General features: G+C 32.6%; 1 protein-coding gene and 2 pseudogenes across 1 annotated transcript; 1 reads left to right on the top strand and 2 right to left on the bottom strand.

Moving 5' to 3' along the window:
- Nucleotides 1-303: 303 nt before the first annotated feature.
- On the bottom strand, nt 304-1,294 carry LOC140954653 (uncharacterized; annotated as a pseudogene).
- A 66-nt stretch (nt 1,295-1,360) lies between these two features.
- LOC140954654 (uncharacterized) lies at nt 1,361-2,084 on the bottom strand (annotated as a pseudogene).
- A 10,412-nt stretch (nt 2,085-12,496) lies between these two features.
- LOC118057174 (receptor-like protein EIX2) lies at nt 12,497-14,773 on the top strand. The gene is made up of 2 exons (XM_073405030.1): nt 12,497-12,874; nt 12,959-14,773. Exons 1-2 carry the CDS (start codon nt 12,581-12,583, stop codon nt 14,477-14,479), a joined length of 1,815 nt encoding a protein of 604 aa, XP_073261131.1. The 5' UTR covers nt 12,497-12,580; the 3' UTR covers nt 14,480-14,773.
- Nucleotides 14,774-15,483: the final 710 nt, after the last annotated feature.

Below are 15,483 nucleotides of genomic sequence, written 5' to 3' on the forward strand. Positions count from 1 at the left end.
GATCAACCTTGTATGTAATGTACATCAATAAAAAGTAAATGAACAAGAATATCGTAATGACATGCATACATACAGTAATTTTGCAAGTTAGAATGAGTTTGTGATATTGCTTACATGTGTTTTGAACCACGTGGCAAATTATTCATCTTGTAATTAAAAGATTTGGGATTCGGTGAGTTGTGAGTTATTGGAGAGCAAATATTATCGATGTTGCCTGCAAGTGATAATGAGTGAATGATATTACAATATATAATTAACAATATATTACTAACAAATTTTAATTAATATTACACATATATAAACTTACTGAATAAAATGTCTTAGCTCATCACAGTTAAAAAGAACATAGTTGTGTGCTTGTTTGAACTCTATTTCCGACAAATATCTTCCTCTTACGGTATTTTTAGGTGTGGGTCGTCCAATATTAGAGAATATTGACAAGTCCCTACTAGAAGGCACTTTACCACCATCATCATGCCGTGGAACGCGATTGATTCTCGTTCTCAGATGGGGTTCGAAATAGTATGAGATAAATGTTGAGATCTCCTCAACAATATAAGCCTCACATATCGAAGCCTCAACATGCACCTTGTTCTTAACCTTTTTCTTAAGATTAAACAAGTACCTGCATTGAATTAATCAAGTATTTTCAATTAAGAAAAATATAGAAAATATTTTTATATATGAATTACATTGTAATTGTAATATCTAACCGTTCGAATGGGTACATCCATTTATACTGGACTGGTCCTCCAGCTTTTTCCTTGAATGGTAGACGTATAGGGAGATGCTCCGTTGAGTCAAAAAATGATGGAGAGAATATCATCTCAAGTTTGCATAATGTATCGACGATATTCGTTTGAAGCCTCTCAATGTGCTCAACATTCAACTTGCTAGAGCATATATCTCTGAAGAAATGACTAATCTCCGTCAGTGCATCCTATATTCCCTTTGGCAACAAATGACGAAAAGCTAATGGGATGAGTGTTTGTATAAACACGTGGCAGTCATGACTCTTGATTCCATACAATCTGTAGTCCTCTATATTAACCAGCCTTGATATGTTCGATGCATGTCCATCCGGAAAACACAGACTCTTAAGCCATTTGTAGACTAGCAGTTGTGCATTTTTCTCTAACATGAAGCTTGCTCTTGGTTTTACAACCTGTGACTCATCATAAACCAACTTCATATTTTTATGGTTACAGTATAAAGCTATATCCAATCTAGCCTTGATGTTGTCCTTTGTCTTCCCCTTCACATCCATGACGGTGTTAAAAATGTTCTCAAACATGTTTTTTTCGATGTGCATGACATCAAGGTTATGGTGGAGCAGATTGGTCTTCCAATAAAGAAGCTCCTAAAAGATACTTCGCTTTATCCAATTATGGGTCAAACCAAAACCAGAAAACTTTTGCTTACCTGATTGAAGGCCAAACATAATGTCACTGTACTCTGATACAACATCATGCAATTCTTTACCAGAAAGACGCGGGGATACAACATCTTTTTCAACTCTATCAACAAAGAAATCTTTTTTGTTCTTTCTGTATCTGAGATTAAGTGGCAAGAAGCGACGATGATAGTAAAAAAAAGAAGCTTTACCTCTGTGTGCTAGCGTGAATGCCTTGTTGTTTTCCATGCAGTATGGACATGCGAGTTTCCCATGCGTGCTCTAACCAGAAAGCATTCCATAAACTGGAAAATCATTGATAGTCCATATCAAAGCCGCCTTCATAAGGAAATTGTGTTTCCTCAATATATCATAAGTCAGAGCTCTGGAGGACTACAACTGTGCCACCTCATCAATTAACGGTCGAAGACAAACATCTATATTCTGCCCCGGGCTGCTTAGACCGGGTATGACAGTAGATAAAAACATGAACTCCGGCCTCATATACATTACAGTGGCAAGTTATAAACTGTGAGTATGACCGACCAACAAGAATAAGGAGCAACAAATAACCCAATGGGTTGAATCCGTCTGTACACAACCCAAGACACACATTCCTTGATTAAGCTGAAAAGTGAGGATGCACACTGTTAAAGCGTTTCCACACTTCGCCGTCAGAAGGATGCATCATCACACCATCAACCACATCATGTGTTTGGTGCCATGTCATGTGCTCATCAGTCCTTGATGACATGAATAACCTCTGCAGTCTAGGTGTGATCGGAAAGTATCTAAGTTTTTTATATGCCACTAGAGTCTTTTCCCTGCCAGTTCTGGGTTTGTAACGGGAATGCCTGTATGTCATGCACTTAGTCATCTCAGCATTTTCAAGGTAGTATAACATGCAGAAGTTGGGGCACATGTCAATTTTCACAGAATAGAAGTTCTCTTTCAGCCTGTTCCCTTCAGGTAAAATGCTTCTCGCCCATTCAATAATTTTGTCATACCCGGCCTCACTCAACCCGTGATATGACTTGATGGTGAACACCTGTGCTACGGCCGATAATTTACTATGGTTTGTGTAGCCATCCCATAATGGTTCGTTAGAATCTTTCAACAAATCAAAAAACCTAGATGCATCTGCATTAGGTTCTTCTTCTACGATTGGACATTGACTGACATTACCTTGATTCATTCTCATTGCATCCATAACCATATTTCTGTAAGGATTAGTGTTGTTATTTGTTGCTTCATGCACGTTGCTAGCACTAGAAGTTGACCCCAACACCGTTTCTCTCATTCTCCTCTTACTAACAAATACTTCTCCATGTGCATACCAACACTGGTAATTCTCCATAAACCCTTTGTGTAGAAGATGCATCATTAGAACATCTGGATGCAGATACTTTTTTATTTTGACACTTCCTGTATGGACATCTAATACCGCCTCCAGTAAAATTTATGGGAATAGATGTTGCGAAATTAATAAAACCCTGAACCCCATTACAATAATCCATCCTCCGCAATCCTTGGGGTAACTCTCGATACATCCATGACTTATATCGAATCTCTATAAAATTATGATGACATCATATATTAATGAACTAAGTTAGGTAAATAAACTTGCAAAAATATTACCTTACCTCGACATTATCCAACAAACCAATCATAACTTCTCATAAATATTAAATATTCATTATAATTTATCAATGTCCATACAAATTAATATATAAAAATTTATGAAAATTACCACTCCGTAATACCATTGATAAAACTTAAAACGAACCCATTAAGCAAACTATTAATTATTTCAAAACAGCATATGTAATTTGGTAATTCCATAAAGTTTTAACAATTTACAAACAAATACAATCTTATAAAATCTAAAACAAACCATAATAGGTATAAAATTATACATTCATATACTACAAGTTTGTTTGAGAAATAACAAGAAAACATATACATCTACTAACAAAATACATATACTAAAAAAAAATAAAATTGACATTTAAATGTTAAAATTTAAAAAGATAGAATTACTTACAAAAATTAATAAAATCCGTCGGTAAATCAGAATGCGGATGTTGTGACCACAAAACTTTAAGAAATATAACTTGGTGTGTTGAGATGAGGGAGATTTTTGTTTGGGGGGGGGGAGGGGGGGCTGGTTGTTTGCAGATGGGGAGAGTTGGGATTAGGAAGAAGGAGAAATAGGGGAGGAGAGGGTCGACAGAGAGGGCATATATTAACTTTTTCCGACGGACTCACAGACGGATTATTCTGTTAGCTATTCTGACAAAAAAAATCGACATGTCACCGTACGGATCTACCATTTCTAATCCCTCGGTGATTCCATCGACATTTTAAATGGTGAACTGGTCACGTCAATGTACAGATCTGCCATTTCAAATCTCTCGGTGATTCTGTCGGCATTTTTAACGGTGAACTGGTCACGTCACTATATGGGGCTACCGTTTTGAATCCTTCAGTAAAAATCACCCAGCCAAAACCTCTACGTCAGCGACCCGTCTTTTTTTTTTTTTTAATTTTAAACTTTCCATCTGTAATTCAATCGACAACTACCAATGGAAAGTTTCTTATGGACGGAAAAAGTTTTGTCGGTAATTTCAACCTCAAATTACCGACATAAATATTTCGTCGATAAATCCGTTGCTATTAAGCAAATTTCTAGTAGTGTTTAAGTTATATCGCTACTTGTAATATATGAGAGATATACACAAATAATAAAGACAGAAGAGTGAGAATTAAAAAGAATTTAAGTGAAAACTTTCGAACTGATTCTCTCTCTTTTCTTTGTGTTCATTAAGTATTATTAATTATAAAATTATAAAATATATATATCCAGCTAATCTTATACATCAACCTTGACTTAATTTTATGAACATTTCCCATGGAGATATTGTACACCAAACTATTGATGGGAAAGATCACTAGTAGTGGCTTTGAAATATTCAGATAGGATAAAACACATTATTTTATTTTAACAACAAAAAACTTACAAATAACTAAAAGCTCTTAAACAAACCCTCTTTTTCTCTTTAGTGTTTCTTTCTTATATTTCTCATACATAATAGCATAAATTTAAGTATCTATTTATACACAAATTGAAAGTAAGAAAAATCAAACTTAACTATCTAATGGTTGGTGATGGTGTATTGACGACTGCAGTTAGTAGTTGGTAGTTGCAATCGGTGGTTGTCATCCTTACTCTTTTGGATTTAGTTTAATACAACACAAACAGCCAAAAAGTGACTACTTAGATGCATCTCTGATTAGTGTCTTGCAAATCCACTTGACAGAACTTGAAGGTGACATACTTCTATTCTTGACAGGGCATGAGGAGATTGATTTTGCATGTCAGTCTCTTTATGAGAGGATGAAAGGATTATGAAAAAATGTTCCTGAATTGATCATATTGCCTGTTTATGGTGCTCTTCCTAGTGAAATGTAGTAAAAAATGTTCCTGAATTGTCTTTGTTTCTTGCTACAAACATGTAGTTGTACATACTCTGTCTCGAAACTTGATAGTGTTTTGAAGAGATCCGGAAACATTTATGTTGTAACCCATTTTCGGGTCCCCACAAAAATAAATAAAATAAATAGCCAAAGGAGGTTAGAAAATAACGGAAGGCAGAAGCACTCAGAAGATGGTCAGAAAATTGGTCAAGGAGTATAAAAATACAAAGATTGGATTTTTTATAGTATATTCTTGAAGGATGAGGGCCCTGTTTAGAAGGAAAATTTAAATTTTGAGGAGAAAAGCCCAAATTTGGATGTTTATGGACTTAATTGGATTTTTAATTGGATTTATAGAGGATTTGATTGCAAGGAAAATTGATTTTTTAAGTCAATTTGGGCTTTAATTAGAAGAAATTTAAGTTCTGGGGCCAAAATATATTTTTTAGGAGTTTATTGGATCAAATCAGGGGCTTAATTGCATAAATATTGAAGTTTAATGACCAATTGGGGACTTAATTGAGAAAATCCGAAACCAGGGACCAAATTAGAAGAGGCGCGGAGATAGAAGGGGCTGTTTGGAATTGATTCAGGGGCTTAATTGAAGAAATTGAAAGTTTATTGATCAATTGAGGGCTAAATTGCATAAATCAGAGGCCAAGGACTAAAGTGAAAAACGCGGCCAACAATAGGGGCGATGACAGAATTTGGCAGGGACGCAATTGAATTTTATTCTTAAAATCAGGACTCGATTGAAGGACTTAATAGAACAAATGATAAATTAAGGACTGATTCAAAAACAAATGTTTTGGCGCCTGTTTTAAATGAAACGACGCGTTTTCTCCAAAACGACGCCGTTTCATACATAAAAAAAAAAAGAGAAGACTGAACGGTGCCATTTTGAACGGCACTGTTCCCATTTCTTCTTCCCCCCCGAACATACAGCAGGAAGAAGGAAAAGATTGCATTGTTTAATTTTTGTCGGTCCCTCTAGCCCACCGACCAACCGAGGCCCCACGCCATTGAGCCACCGACAGAAGACACTGGCCGACCACCCGCCGCGTTGCCGAAACCGAGGGAGGCCCCGCCTGGACAGCCGCTCCCCGACCAGCCGCTGCGCGACCCGCTCCTTGGCTCCACAGTGAAAAGCCACGCCCACTGGCTCTATAAATAGAGAACAAAGTAACAGAAAAGGAGACAAAGGAGAGAACACAAGAAGAAAAAAAAGAACCCAAAGAAAAACAAAGAAAACCGAAGAGAGAGAGGATGATAGAGAAACAACCTAACAAAGGAGAAAGTCACCGAAAACCCCAAAAAAACCGAGAGCAAAGGGGAAGTTTTGAAGCCGGGAGGGAATTCAGAAAACGAAAACCAAGCAAAAAAAAACGAGAGGACGTCGCCGGACTATTTGGAAATCGCCGTGAGGAGCCGCCGTGAGTTAGGACACTGCCACCGCCTCCACCACCAGCAAGCCATCGTCTCCACCGCGCCAGGTACGCTTCCTTTCCCCCCCTGCGCATTTTTTTTCTTTCCCCCGAAGCCTGCATAAATTGCCTCCTGCATGCAGAATTGTTCTGCATGCAGGAGGCGGGGGGGGGGGAATAATTACCCCCCCTTTTTTCTTCTCTGGGCCAGATGGTTTCTGGCCCAGAACTATTGGGACGGGCCAGAGTGTTTCTGGCCCAAGCCGACGATCTGGGCTGGGTCCGGCCAAGACCGAGGTAGATTAGTTGTTGGGCCGAGATTGGCCTAATCCCTTTTGGGCCGAGTTCGACCCAGTTAGCTAGACCGGCCCAGCCCATTTAATATATTAATATATTTATAAATTATATTATATTATTATATTATATTATGCATGTATATATATATATATATATATATATATATATTTTTTTTTTATATTGGTTTGTATTTTTATACCGTGGAGATACAAATTCAGTGTTTAAAATACCCGATTTTTCGTCAAGATATCCAAGATTTTCAAAGATAAAAAATGTCGTTTTACTTTCAAAAAAAATTCTAAAAAATTTCCTTAAAAATATTGTTGATTTTTCCCGCACATTTTTTTTATGATTTTTTTATTGATTTTTATTTTTATACTGTGGAGATACAAATTCAGTGTTTAAAATACCCGTTTTTGTAAAAAAAAAAAAAAAAGGTTTTAAAAAAAAAATTGTTTTCTTGCGTGTTGCATACGGCCAATACTCTAACATGTTTTGAATGTTCTTTTTACAAAAAAAAAATATTGGAAGCTTTGAAAATGTGTTTTTGCATAGATTTCTTAAACACAAACTATTTTCTTACATTTCTGGATTTTACAACATGTTTGTAAAACTCCAAAGGGTATTGGCCAATATTTCAAAAACTATAAAAAATTTTATTTTGAGGGGAATTCATCTATTATTCACCGCTAATGTTTGGATAAAAAAATCCTTAAAGGACGAATATCCAAAATATTAGTGGGAGTAATAAATCCGCACACATCTTTGAAAGAAGCCTTGATTATAATCGAGGACATTTCAAAATTTCAAATTTTTTTCCTCCACGGTTTACGAGCCGTGAATGTATGAAATACTAAGGCAAGATTTTTTTTTTTAAGCGTTGTGAATTTTCTTAGATTTCTAATTTGTTCCTCCTTCTTGCGATTTACGAGTCGCAAACTCTTGAAATACTAAGGGAAAAATGAGCTTTCAAAGCACATGGAATCTCCTTAGATTTCTATCCAAAATAAATTGACGGGAATAGAAAACACCAACACCATAGATTATAGAGCAAACCAAACACCAAGCAGCTTACCTTCGGTAGGGCGTACTAGGGGTGCTAATACCTTCTCTTTACGCAACCAGTCCCTTGCCTTAGAATCTCTGAAAAACCAGTTAGGGTTCCTAGTGACCAAAATACTAGATAGCGACTCCCAAAGAACCAAATCAGTAAAATAAAAAAAAATCACCAATCGAACCCTCTATTGGATTTATTTTTTAGGGTGCGACAATTTATATCCCTGAAAATAACAAGGGAGGTCTTCTTAACATAGATATGGCTGTCACTTGTGCTGCCATTAACAGTTATTTGGATCAATCTAAGATTGATTGTGGAAAGTAACTTGGTGTTTTTTTAAAAAAATATTTTTAATATTAGTATATTAAAATGATTTAAAAGAACAAAGAAAAAAATTAATTTAAAACAAAGAAAAAAAATAATTTTTTAAAAATATTTTTAAAACACAAAAATAAATATATTCAAATAAAAAAATTAGAAAAACAATAAATGGGTTTTGGTTTTTTCCATGTGGCATCTTCTTAAACACACTGAAGACTTGAAAAGTGTTTATCCAAAAGTATGGACTATGGAGCATGAAGTTTAACAATGTAGTAGAGATTTTGTAAAAAATATTTTGTATTTAAAAATATATTAAAATAATATTTTTTATATTTTAAAAATTAATTTTGACATTAACATATTAAAATAATTAAAAAATATATATTTTAAAATAAAAAATATTTTAATTTTTTAAAAATATTTTTGAAACTCAAATAAATATATGGAAATAAATTTTTTTATGGAAACAGCATAATGTGATATATAAGGTATCTGAATCATTGAATTAAATTTTTCCACGCAGTATCTTCTTAGACATATTAATAACCTGAAAAGTCTTTGCTCAAAAGTAATGGACACCCACTATAGTAAATGTCCAAAGAAATTTAGAGAAATAATGAATGGTTTTTGCCTACAAGGTTAGTAGACGTGCATATTTTCCCGTGCTCTATCACATGTTGGACCAAATTATTTATAATTTATAAACTAAATAATTTATAAACTAATTAAATAGAAAAAAATTAAAATGTTATAAATTAAAATATACTTTTAAATTAAAAAAAAAAATTGAACTTGCTACTCTCCCTAGACCATAAGTTGATGCGGGAGGGAATGACTATCAAATAAAGGAATGGGAAAACGTGTGGGGTATTGATGACTTTGACGAAGACTTGAAGCTCTTAATAATTTCCTTTCAGAAGACCTTTTTTTAAAAACATACTGATGACTTGGAAGTATTTTCCCATAAGCAAGGGGCGCGCAAAAATAAATATATTAAAATAATTTTTTTTATAGAAAAAACAGTAAATAGTTTTTGCATACGAAGTTAAGGCTATAAATCACATAATTAAATAAATAAGGCATCTAAACCATTGAAATTATTTATTCCACGTGGCATCTTCTTAAACACATAAAAAAACTTGAAAAGTCTTTGCCCAAAAGTATAAGTCACACACAATTCCTTCTAAGAGGTTTAACAATATAATAAAAATTATTTTTTAAAACATATTTTTGTATAAAAATGTATTAAAATCATATTTTTTTTTATTTTTTAAAAATTATTTTTAATATTCATACATTAAAATAATCTAAAAATACAAAGAAAAAAAGATTAATTTAAAGGAATTTTTTTTTAATTTTTTAAAAATACTTTTAAAACACAAAAATAAATATATCTAAATAAACAAATTAAAAAAAAATAATAAATGGTTTTTTCCACATGACATTTTCTTAAACATATTGAAGACTTTGAAAAGTCTTTGCTCAAAAGTATGGGGCAGCACAATTCCAGGATGTTTAATAATGTGGTAGAGATTATTTGTTAAAATAGTTTTTTTTTATTTTAGAAATCGATTAAAATAATAATTTTTAATTTTAAAAAAAATTATTTTTGATATTGATACATTAAAATAATCTAAAATCACAAAGAAAAAAATTATTTTAAAGTAAATAAAAAAAATTTTAAATGTTTTTAAAATATTTTTAAAACACAAAAACAAATATATTAAAATAAAAAACATTAGGGAAACAATTTATGTTTTTTTATTTTTTCCACATTACATCTCTTTAAACAAACTAAAGACTTGAAAAGTCTATGCTCAAAAGTATGGGTCATATATAATTTCAGGATGTTTAATAGAAATTATATTTTAAAATATTTTTTATTTAGAAATGTATTAAAATAATATTTTTTTATGTTTTTAAAATTATTTTTGATATTAGTATATTAAAATGATTTAAAAACACAAAGAAAGAAAAATAAATTTAAAGCAAAGAAAAAAAATTTAATTTATTTAAAAATATTTTTAAAACACAAAAATAAATATATCCAAATAAAAAAATGTAGGAAAACATTAAATTGTTTTTGATTTTTTCCATTGCCATGTTTTTAAACACATGAAAGACTTGAAAAATCTTTGCCCAAAATATTGAGCACGAAGTTTGACAGTGTAGTTGAGGAATGAGAAACCGTGGGGTTATTGATGACTTTTAGCAAGACTGAAGCCCTAAATAATTTCCATTGATGAAGGCAAGCACTTCACATGGAAGTGCTGATTTCTTATATGTTCTTAAACACATGATGACTTGAAAAATCTTTATTTAAAAGTATGGGGCATGCACAATTAGAGAATGTTTTGCGTTTTTTTTTAGAAATTTATTAAAATAATAATTTTTTATTTTTGAAAAAATATTTTGATATTAACATATTAAAATAATTTGAAAACATCAAGAAAAAAATTAATTTAAAGCAAAGAAAAAAATTATTTTAAAATATAAAAACAAATATATCCAAATAAATGTTTTTAGGAAAATAATAAATGGTTTTGGCGTGTATAAGGTTAAGGCTATAAACCACATAATAAAATAAACAAGGAATCTGAATCATTTAAATTATTTTTTCCATGTGACATTTTCTTAAACACACTGATGACTTAAAAAGTCTTTGCCCAAAGTATAGGGCACGCATGATTAGAGAATCTTTAATAGTGTAGTAGAGATTGATTTTTAAATTTTTTTTTAGTTTAAAAATGTATTAAATTATTATTTTTTATTTTTAAAAATTATTTTTTATATTAGCACATTAAAATGATTTTAAAAAATAAAATAAAATTCATTTAAAGTAAAAAAAAATTAATTTTTTTTTAAAAATATGTTTGAAACATAAAAATAAATATTTTTAAATAAAAACTTTTTAGGGAAACAATAAATGATTTTTGCCTATGAGGTTAAGGCTATAAATCACATAATAAGATAAATAGGGCATGTGAACCATTGAAATTATTTTTTCCACATGGCATCTTTTTAAACATATTAATGACTTGAAAAGTTTTTGCCCCAAAGCATGGGGTACTCACGATTAGAGGATGTTTAATAGTATTGTAAAAATTATTTTTTAATTTTTTTTTTGTTTAGAAATGTATTAAAATAATAGTTTTTATTTTTTTAAAAAATTATTTTTGACATTAGCACATTAAAATAATCTGAAAGCACTAAAACAATTAATTCAAAGCAAAGAAAAAATATTTAAATGATTTTAAAAATATATTTTTTTAAAAAAACAAATATATCCTAATAAATTTTTTTAGGGAAACAATAAATGGTTTTTACCTATGAGGTTAAGGCTAAGACCATATAATAAGATAAATAAGGCATCTAAACCATTTAAACCATTTTTTGCAAGTGACATCTTCTTAAACATATTGATGACTTTAAAATTCTTTGCCTAAAAGCATGGGGCATGCATGATTAGAGGATATTAAGCAATGTAGTAGAGATTATTTTTTTAAAATATTTTTTTATTTAAAAATGTGTTAAAATAATTTTTTATTATTTTTTAAAAAATTATTTTTGACATTAACACTTAAAAATGATAAATGATGTGAAAGTATCAAAGAAAAATTAATTTAAAGCAAATAATTTTTTTAAAAAATATTTTTTAATTTTTTTTTGAAAAACAAAAACAATATATCCAAATAAATTTTTTTTAGGAAAACATTAAATGGTTTTTGCCTATGAAATTAAGGCTATAGACAACATAATAAGATGAATAAAACATTGAAACATTGAAATTATTTTTTTTCACGCGGCATCTTCTTAAACACAAAGGTGACTTGAAAATCTTTGTCCAAAAGTAAGGGGCACATATTATTAATAAATGTCCAAATAAATTTAGAGAAGCAGTGTTTTGGCCACGTGGAGATTTGTAGAACACGGTAGCATCTTCTGCTTTTCATCAACGCTCAAATCAATATCCACGACTTTCTTTTCATCCTATGAACAGATAAATTTAAAAATCACATGAGTAAAAATTATTTTTAAAAAAATTATTAAAAAAAAAAAAAAAGGACAAGAAAAACATGAGTAATAGATTTAAGTTCGTAATTATAAAAAAGAACAAGTTGACTATAATATCCCCTCTAGAATATAATTTAATACTCCAGAATATAAGTTGATGCAAAAAAAAATATTTATCATAAAAGTAACTAGGTAGTATTTTTGTTTAAAAATATATTAAAATAATTTTTTTTTTAAATATTTTTTATATTAATATATTAAAATAATTTTAAAACATATAATTATTTTTTTAAAAAATATTTTTAAACCACAACGGTGCAACCAAAGAAAGGAAAGAGAGAATGTGTGGGCTATTGATGACCTTGACCAAGACTTGATGCTCTAAATAATTTCCATTGATCAAGACTTGCACTTCACGTGGAAGCTTAGGCATCTTTCATTTTAAACACCCTATCAGTAAGCGTCCAAAGAGATTTAATATTATATATAGAGCAGTTGTGAAGTGAATGGATATTCAAAGTTAAATTACCCGCCAAATTCTCATTGCTCTCAATTATTACTTCCATACCCACTTCGATATTATCTTTTTTTGTGATCATGCTGCTGATAAATCACGACAAGTCGTTTCATCTTCTTTTTGTGCTTATTGTGCTTCTGTTGCTCATGAAACTTGCACCTGGGTTCTTTTCTGGAGTGAAAGGGGCAACTTTCGAGTGCATAGAGAGGGAGAGACAAGCCCTTCTCAAGTTTAAAGAAGACCTTATTGATGACTCTGGTCTTCTTTCAACCTGGGGAAGTGAAGAAGAGAAGAGGGATTGCTGCAAATGGAGAGGAGTTGGATGCAACAATCGAACTGGTCATGTTACTCATCTTGATCTGAGTGGCTTTAACCTTTCAATTATCGGTTCTTTCTCAGCTCTTTCTCTTGTAAACTCCTCTGAATCTCTTGCTATCGTTGATTTCTCTGATAACCAGCTTACATCTTCAATATTCTATTGGTTGGCCAACTTCGGTAACAGCCTTGTTGATCTTAACCTCTCAAATAACCATTTACAAGGTTCAATTCCAGATGCTTTCACAAACATGACTTCTCTTAGGACTCTTGATCTATCCAATAACCAATTACAAGGTGATTTGAGTTCATTTGGGCGTATGTGCAATTTAAATGTACTGAATATAAGTGAAAACAATCTCACTGGAGAGCTGCCTCAGTTGTTTCAAGACTGGCATGGATGCGTGGAGAGCTCACTACAAATTCTACAACTAAACGGAAATCAGCTTAAAGGTTCACTGCTAGACATCACAAGATTCACTTCCATGAGAGAGTTGGTGATTAGTAACAATCGATTAGATGGGAATGTTTCTGAAAGTATTGGAAGCCTATCTCAGCTCGAGAAATTGCATGTTGGAGGGAATTCCCTACAAGGTGTGATGTCTGAAGCTCACTTTTCAAATCTCTCCAAATTAACGGTATTGGATTTATCTGGTAACTCTCTAGCTTTGAAATTTGAGTCTAATTGGGCTCCTTCTTTTCAATTGATTCACATACTTCTTTCGTCTTGTGATCTGGGTCCTTGTTTCCCTCAATGGCTGCGAAATCAAAATAATTTAATGAAGCTGCATATCTCGAACACGAGAATTTCAGATACAATCCCTAATTGGTTTTGGAACTTGTCGAATTCCAACTTGAAATACTTAAACCTTTCTCACAACAAGATGAGTGGAATTTTGCCAGATTTCTCATCAAAATATTCCAATATTCTAGAGATAGATTTGAGTTCCAACCAGTTTGAGGGTCCATTACCACTTTTTTCATCAAATATCGCATCAACCTTGTTTCTCTCTTACAATAAGTTTTCAGGTCCAGCTTCTTTTCTATGTAATATTGAAAGTAATACCTTCATTGTCCTTGACCTCTCAAATAACCTGTTGACGGGATGGATTCCTGATTGTGTAATGAATTTCAGAAGTCTAGGTGTTTTGAATTTGGCCAGCAACAACTTTTCGGGTAAAATTCCCAGCTCCATTGGATTAATGCGCCATCTTCAAACATTAAGTTTGCATAATAATAGCTTTGTTGGAGAATTACCTTTGTCTTTGAGGAATTGTAGTTCTCTAGTATTTTTAGACCTGAGCTCAAATAAGTTGCAAGGAGAAATACCAGGTTGGATAGGAGAAAGGATGCCATCTCTGAAAATCCTTTCCCTACAATCTAATGGATTCAGTGGAAGCATACCGCCAAATCTTTGTCACCTATCAAATATTCGGATCTTGGACCTATCTCTAAACAATATCTCAGGAGTCATTCCAAAGTGCCTTAATAACCTCACTTCCATGGTTCAAAAAACAGAGTCAGAATATTTCCCTGCAAATAATGCTGTTCTTAGTACGCCTTACATGCCCCTTTACAAGCGGGATGGAGGTGGCTATGATATATATCAGAATAAGATCAGGGTTGGATGGAAAGGAAGAGAGGATGTTATGGAAACACACTAGGACTTTTGAGGATCATTAATTTTGCAAGAAATAAATTAACAGGTGAAATTCCAGAAGAAATAACAGGACTCTTACTGTTGCTTGCACTGAATTTATCCGGAAATAATTTGACTGGAGAAATCCCTCTAAAGATTGGGCAGTTGAAACAGTTGGAATCACTTGACTTGTCAGGAAACCAATTATCAGGAGTGATTCCCCTCACAATGGTTTTTCTAAATTTTCTGGCTTTCTTGGACCTCTCCAACAATCACTTGTCGGGGAGGATTCCGACAAGCACTCAGCTGCAAAGCTTCAATGCTTGGTGCAGGTGTAAAGGGATGGGAGGAGGATTGACAGAATGGCTTGATGAAAAGATGAAGGAAGAGTGGGAAGTGATCACAGAATTAAGCAGAGAAAGAGATTAGAGAGCAAGAGAAGAAACAGAATTCAATTGTATATATTTTTCACGTAACTGTAACTTGTTACAATTGCCTTTAATATAGGCATGCTGTGTAAATGACTTAACACGTGTTGTCTGTTATTGAAACGGTGCGTAAAACAGGAAGCGTGTGTAATGCATGTAAATAAAACGGTGCGTGTTGGGTGTAACAGAATTTCCAGCTGTTGTAACCGACTTTCCCTCCATTTGCTTTAGTTCGTTGGTTCTTCCTGCAACAAATCTCCGCCCTTCAAAACCACCTTGTCCTCAAGGTTGAAGGTTGGGAATCTGAGTTGAACTTCATCCATATATTCCCACGTTGCTTCTGCGGGTGAGAGTCCTTTCCAATGGATTAAAAACTGTGTAGCTGCTTGTGTTCCTCTTTTGATCATCCTTCGGTCTAAGATGACTTGGGGCTGTAAGATAGGCTCGCTAGGACTGTCAGGCAAACTGTGGTGAACCATTCGGTTTCCCCTGGTTCTTTTCAGGAGGGATACATGAAAAACGGGATGGATAGTGGATGATGATGGAAGGTTAAGTTGATATGCTACTTCCCCAATCTTTTTAATGATAGTATAGGGACCAT

Source organism: Populus alba, chromosome 15 (genome assembly GCF_005239225.2).
Source record: "Populus alba chromosome 15, ASM523922v2, whole genome shotgun sequence".
Taxonomy (NCBI): Eukaryota; Viridiplantae; Streptophyta; class Magnoliopsida; order Malpighiales; family Salicaceae; genus Populus; species Populus alba.